Source organism: Achroia grisella, unplaced genomic scaffold (assembly GCF_030625045.1).
Source record: "Achroia grisella isolate CSIRO2021 unplaced genomic scaffold, CSIRO_AGI_Agris_v1 utg1419, whole genome shotgun sequence".
Taxonomy (NCBI): Eukaryota; Metazoa; Arthropoda; class Insecta; order Lepidoptera; family Pyralidae; genus Achroia; species Achroia grisella.
The window spans coordinates 1,223,437-1,231,099 of record NW_026712630.1 but is presented as its reverse complement, the minus strand read 5'-3'; the positions used below and the strand labels follow the sequence as shown (position 1 = coordinate 1,231,099).

Below are 7,663 nucleotides of genomic sequence, written 5' to 3'. Positions count from 1 at the left end.
GAGTATCAGAGCATGTGTGTGTGTGAGTGAGTTCATGTTAAGGGTACTAGACAATCTATATAAACATTCAGATACATTTTTTGTAAATACATCTATATATCATCAATCATACTCATGAATACAAATATCTGTACCGTGTGAGGAATCGAACCCGCGACCATCGGAAGTGAAGCAGTGTGCCAAACCGCTAGAGTACCGAAGTCGTTCACTTATAATAGTAATTTAGATATAGAACGTCATCCAAATCACAGTGTTGCAATAATGTAAACACGCCGACGACGTCTACGTGGAACTTCCACGCTGTCTGCCGTGACGTCCGCGTCGCCGCGTCGCCGCGTCGCCGCGTCGTCGGCGTCTCGTGATGCGGTCACATTATTTTCCTTCCGATTGCGTCATTACGTCCGCGTCGCACCCGCTCGCCGAAGTCTGCAAAAAAACCGGCCACACTCCGTCCCCATTCCCGAGGCCCGCAACCCCGAGTACCCCCACGCCCCACACCCATCGTGTTCCACTATCACATCAGCCTCGATGAACTGCGATTCGCTCGGTTCAATTCATAAAAACCAAATTTAGCTAATTACCAACTACCTACTACTCATAAATGTAATAATTGGTAAAAATAAAAATAATTCAATAGTGTGCTCTACACACATACACATATCGACAGACTTCAACCCGGCTAATACATGTTTACAAAAATAATCTTCAAAATGGCTCCAAATTTTATGAATAAATTGCAAGTCTGCTTAAAAACCACTTTAAATAATATTGGTTACAATATTTAAAAAAGATTTAAATTTAGTTAACGTAATTCAATATTTAACAACTAAAACAATCCACGGCGCTGCCACCAACTACATACACTACAGTCAGTAATTCTTAGGGTGTATAAATATTGGTCTCATATTCCCGATTGTTTCACTGTATAATGTATATACATGAAGTATTTGTGTTGATGATTGTCTTGTCTGTGCTCGCGACTTCGCGTGGCATGTGACCATGGATAGCATTTTTATTGTTTAGTTTAGGCTAATTATTTTACAAATAAGACATGCATGACAAAAAACATTTAAAAATGGCGAATTTCCCTATATACTTTCGTTCCCTATTTTATTTTATCCGGTTAATAGTACAAGCTTTGAATGTTATATTTATTTATATTTAACCAACAGCCAAAAAATATAATAATTATAGCTTTAAAAATCTCGACACTTCCATACAATTTTTCATGTCCCCTTTCAATCCCTTACAATTCCTTTTTCCCATTAAAAATAAGCTTATGTCCTTTGCCAGTGTCTAGACTATCTGTGTACCAAATTTAATGTAAATTGTTCAGTAGTTTTGTCGAGTAAGCGCGACAGACACAGAGTTACTTTCGCATTTATAATATTCGTAAGGACTATTATGTGAAACATAATAAAATGAAGACGACACGTCGCAAGTAAGTATATACTGACGTTAGTAATCTTAATTTTTCTCAGCAATTATAAACCATTCGGGGCCGATATTTATGTATTTAATTTTCTACATATTTGATATTAATAAAATTCAGTTCTTATTCTTAGCTCATCTATACATATAAATAAAATTGGAGTGTCTGTTTGTAATATTGAAATAACCGTTTTTTACTACATGCATATGAATATAAATACATCAAAATAACATTTTTTACAATTTTTGTCTGTCTGTCTGTTTGTTCCGACTAACCTCTGAAATGGCTGGACCGATTTTGACGGGACTTTTCTTGGCAGGCAGCTGATGTAATAAGGAGTAAAAAAGTTAAATTCCACGCGGACTAAGTCGCGGGTGCAGCTAGTGTTAAATATGAACTGAGAACTGACTATTCAAGTACTTAGTGGTTACAAATAAACAAACTACATACAGCGGGTAATATTTATATTTTCGCGCAGTCACTAACATAACATCTGCGTCGCGTCGCGTCGCGTCGCCGCGTCGTGCGCCGCGTTGTTTGTTGTTTATGTTTTGAGGAAATGTTTGCTACATTTCTGCTTGTTGTGTACATGCAGGCACTTGCTCCGAGTATCACATGATCGTAGCTATTCGTAGGTCACATTAGCAAACTGACGTTTATCACTATCGTTTTGATAGACTGCTAGCTGATTCTTTTTTATTACTCAGGTACTAGACAAATTGTTATCGTCTGCTTCTTCTCTATCCCATTTATTTGTGGTCGTCGTAATATGTTTTTCTCTTCCATTCATCTCTGTTCGCAGTCATCTCGTTATTTACTCACTCACACGTGACATTTCCGAGCTATGGCGTCATATTTCAATAAACAAAACAAGGCTAATATGGCGCTCTGTTTTGAGTGATAATATTGTACAGATACAGATTTAATTGGAATTGCAATAATAACAAACTACAAAACTAGTCCGGTGCTTGTGTCCAAGTACGACGATAATCAATCATGGCCGCTCCTTGTCAACCACAGATAATAGAAACTCAGATTTATGTATCTATGTATTTATGTACTACCTGATTTATGTATTAACTGATAGATAGTATTTCTGGTATTTCTATCAGTTGTCTAGTACCCATAACATATGTTCTGCTTAACATCTGCTTATCAGACAGAGACGGATAATTATTTTAACGATTGTCATACAGTTTCACATTATAGGTAATCAGTATTACACAATTTTTAACAAACTTATTGAATATTTTAAAGGTTATGGCACCTCTGAGGTCGCGGTTCATGGATGGTCCCGTCAGCTACATTACAATGCACAGCATACGAAATATACTTGTTCCGAGGTTTGTACGGCAAAAAGACGAGGCAGTTAAGCCGCGGCCAGGGTTACTACTCTGAACACATTTGCTTTCGTTTTTCTTTTTTCGATAAAAATAGACCTTGTATTACTTTAAAGTTTATATCAGTTAATTATCTTGAACAGAATAGAATAGAAAATAATTTATTCAAATAAACTTAATTTAAGCACTTTTGAATAGTCATAACAATTTTTTTTTATCTACCGCCAGGAGGAAGGAAACAAAAATAAAGCAAGAAGAAAAGAACCAGGAGGAAATAAAAAAAGCCCGTGAGCCAGCAACAGACCAACGTGATCAACGTTGGCCTGTTGCTGGCTCGCGTATATTGAATCAGGCGGAAGTTGGCCTTCAGCCGCTCCATAGTCCTTACGCGGGTATTCAGTGCACATCAATGTACACTCGCTCCCTATCGTCCGGTGAAGCAGTAAAGGCCAGCTGCAGCCAACAGCATTAAAGTATATAATTAAAAAATGTACTATTTTTCAAACTGTTCACTAAGCGACAACAAATACGGACTTTAGTTTTTACTAAATATTGGTAGCAGCGTAAAATTTACTCAAAATATTCGTAAAATAAATATACAATGTTGGTATAGTCCTTTGAACCGGCGGCGGCGCGGCGGCGGCGCGGCGGCGGCGCGGCGGGAAGGGGACTGTTACTAATGTGAACTAATGAACACATTCCTAGCAATGTACCATGACAGGCTGACCTGCAACGGTTCTTCTTGGAAACCATTGTGATAAATTCCTGGTGAATTTGCCACGATGGGCCAACTGACCTGACCTCATGATCATCTTATCATCCTATACTAAGCAGAGCTTATGTTATGGGTACTAGACAACTAATATAAATACTTTTTTTTTGTAAATACATACATAATATACCTACATAGAAAACATCCATTTAAGAACAATCATACTCATAAATACAAACATTTGCACCGTGCGAGGAACCGAAGCCGCGACCATCGGATAAGCGATGTATTAAACAGAGGGACAACCGAGGTTGTTGATAAAAAAAAAGTGCATATTTATTTAAAAAAAATATCCTCTGAACAGAAGACAAAAAACCTCGTCGGTAGCCGCACGCGCATCTCAGCACGTTGTCAGCCCTGGCCGCAGCCCCATTACGTATGCGTACACTTTCCCTTCCACCTCCGCTCCTCCGGCGGCCTGTTCCAACACGTCACAGAGCAGCAGTCTGTGTTCAGTTTACAAACACAAAACACCAGTCGCTTGTTTTGTTGTTCGAAGTGTCACAACGCTACTGCAATATGGAGTGTTTGAAGTACTTAATAGCTACGGTTAGTCACATTTAGTTAATCATTAAGATATTTGTAATTAATAGATTAGAAAGTGCAACGGCTTGTTGAAGGATTCCGTCTAACTGTACGGGCGTTTGTGTATCTGTGTTAGGGTTGCCACCTTTTTTTTTGCAGTTACAGTGCATTGGTTATTATAGGTAAGAAAAAAAAGTCCATCAAAATAAAGTAAAAACATATTTTTATTGCATTTTGCAGTATGTATCAAATTAGTATCTCTACTAAATAAATTGCAAATAAATAATGAATAACATCGATTCAGTCGGGACCAGTCGATAAATTTCACTTAATGTAAAGATACATACGTGCATACAACTAAACTTTTCAAATTTACAAATAAATCAAATCACGCGAAATGAAGTATTAATAAGTACAGTTACCTGATACCTGATAACAACAATACTTTATTATATAAAGTACGGGTGGCAACTCTAATCTGTGTACATGAGAAAGGAAACGGTGTATTAAATTTTGTGGGAACTAGCTAAAATTAAATTACTTGTCGTTTAAAACGTATGGGTTATACCACATTTGTTTACTTCAGTTTTTATTTTTATGATAATTAGTAACCATATAATTTCCAATGTGGATGTTGGATATATTAGAGATTATTGTTATATCGAAATTGGTTTGGTAATTTAGGAATTAAACTTCTAGAAATGATTCATTATCATATTATGCAATAACAAGTTATTCAATATTGTATATCGTAATACTTAACTATGAACCTGACTCGGTATCCGGCACGTAGTCCGTGCGATGCGATGCGATGCAATGCGTGCAACATACGTACATAACACCTGACACAATGCTATTTAACGACAGCTGGCAGCACTGATGTCATTGTTATGTAAGGAACTTCAACGGGTCAAGGAGAGAATCCTATTTAACTACATCACATTAATACAAATAGAAATAGAAACAATATTTATTTAAAAAAAAAAATCTTAAAATAAGCACTTTTGAATAGTCACATTTTTTTCTCCTACCGCTCATTCGGAATGCAGACTCATCACGAGAAGAATGAGCAAGAAACTTGTGTGTTGCTCGTTTAAATTAATGTTGGTACATCAATTAATTATTATTTATACAAATTCAGGGTTATTTATTAATTAAAAAAAATATACATGTAATGCTAAAAACTGTGTGCACATAGTGCGTATGATAGGACGGCAGCACACGTTCTGATGTAGGTGTTCTTCTCCTGCAGTTGGTGGCAGTTCTGTGTGCGCTGTCTCCGGCATCCAGCACGATACCGCAGCCGAGGGCGCCTAATTTCCAATATTTCGAAAGGTAAATATTCCCGTGAGTTGCTTGCAACTCCTTTCTATATTGCGTCTACCACAGATAACATAATATTACATACGTCTACTGTGTTTTATAATTATACAGGTAGACTTGTCAAATGTTTTGTCATAAAATAGAATAAAAAACCATTTTTTCAAATAAACTTACATTGAAGCACTTTTGATTAGTCATCACATTTTTTTAATCTACCGCTCATTCGGAAAGCTGTCTCATCACAAGAAACTTGCGTGTTGCACTTTTAAATAATTTTACTGTTACTTTACATTTTTAAGTTGAAGTGTGTGAATACAAACTACCAATTAGCACTAATTTAATTAAATAATCAAATAGGAAAAATATTGAATATACAACCAACTGGTTAAACAATTAATAAGAGGAAATCAGTCATAGTGATTAGAGCAGACCAGTCCCTGCAACCAGCACCCGTTCACGAGTATGACGACATATAGATTAAAATCGCTATTAAAAGATAAAGATTGATGATAGAAGGGTAATATTGTAACATATGTGTATGTAGGCTTTAGTCCCACATCATAATAATAAATCACTGGGACTATTTGAGACCTGAATACTGCGATATATATTTACATGTATTCTTACACTGTAACCAAACGCAGATTGTATGGCTGTTATGTATTATATATTACTACAAATAATTTTATTTTTAACTAGCTGTACTTCGTCCGCGTGGAATTTAACTTTATTTTCTAGAATAAAAATAGCCTAAGTTACTCTTTATTTCATTATCTACCTGTCAAATAAAGTCGAGTCAAAATCGGTTCAGCCATTTCAGAGATTAGCCAGAACGAACAGACAGAGAAAAATTGTAAAATAAAATATTTTGGTATACATTCATATTCATATACATGTAGTAAAAAACGTTATTTCAATATTACAAACAGACACTCCAATTTTATTTATATGTATAGATGAATGATAATTGAATGGTGTACCCGCCTGCGATAACAGTTTACGCTGGCGGGGCACCAGTGGAGGATGATAAGACGAGCATGAGGTCAGGTCAGTTAGCCCATGGTAACAAATTCACCAGGAATTTATAACGATGGTTACAACTGAAACAGTGTGGAGGTCACCCTGACATGGTACACTGTTATCAGTGGATCAGTCCACATTATTAACTAACCCTTTCCCCCCAAACTACAACTGTCGGTGTGTTTCAGGCCCAACTACCGGTACCCATACTACGACGAAAACGGGCGCGGCAAGCTGCTCTACGGCTACGGAGGACCCGAGCTGTTCCAGTACAAGTCCTACTCGCCGCTAGAGGGCATACACTAAACACCAGCTGAGACCATAGTCCACCATAGTACGAGGTGATTGGTAAAGTGGGTGCTGCTTGTGGGGACTCGTCTGTTCGGGTGCAAATTCAAATTCAAGAATTATTTATTCATGTAGGACATTTCAGCCGCTTATGCACATCAATTTTTTTTTATTATAATTTTTTCCCCACCCTCATGTTCAATATATAGATCCAATTTAGAAGAACTGGCCAGTTCTTCACTCAATTTTTTTTTAAATCAATTTAGTTCTAATGTATATTTATATAGGTGTTTATGTCTAACGTTAAATGAAAATCCAGTGCATGAACAACTATTGCCATGCACACTCGTCATTCGAGTAATCGTTTAGTGAGTATTAGGCTTTGTTCAAAGATAATAAATATGTTTTAACAGATGGGTACGGCCGCTGACTAGGTTATTTCGTTTTAACAAAAATGTTATAGCATATGTGGGTGGTCACGATATTCTCTGTAATTAAATTTAAATATGTATCTGTATTTCTCATATCTTCAAGCTCATTTGAAAAGAATAAGAGCTGAATTTCTTGTCAGTTCTTCTCACCTCGAAAGCACTCTGAACTGACGGTGGATTTGACATATGATAAGAGTCTGTAATAGACCTACATGAATGAACATATTTTGATTGCAATCTTCTAGACACCAACGAGAAATACGGGTGTCTCCAGTAGGTGTCGCAAATACTAAAGAAATAAACTTGCAGAGACCGGACTGTTAGAATAATTCAGAATATTAGTTTTGAGTGAAGACGTTTTTTATGTTTATATCTAAATTAAATGATGTATTACATAGTAGGTAATTATTTTTTGCATAAAAGTGATATAATTTTAAAAATACAATATCATAAAAAAATTGTAGGTCGATTCTTTTTATAGACATTTTCGGTGGACATTTTAAATGTAGATAGAATTACAATAATACTTGTG

General features: G+C 36.2%; 1 protein-coding gene across 1 annotated transcript; it reads left to right on the top strand.

The window, feature by feature from the left end:
- The first annotated feature begins 4,063 nt into the window (after window positions 1-4,063).
- On the top strand, window positions 4,064-6,842 carry LOC131855446 (uncharacterized). The gene is made up of 3 exons (XM_059206720.1): window positions 4,064-4,093; window positions 5,280-5,404; window positions 6,601-6,842. Exons 1-3 carry the CDS (start codon window positions 4,064-4,066, stop codon window positions 6,716-6,718), a joined length of 273 nt encoding a protein of 90 aa, XP_059062703.1. The 3' UTR covers window positions 6,719-6,842.
- Window positions 6,843-7,663: the final 821 nt, after the last annotated feature.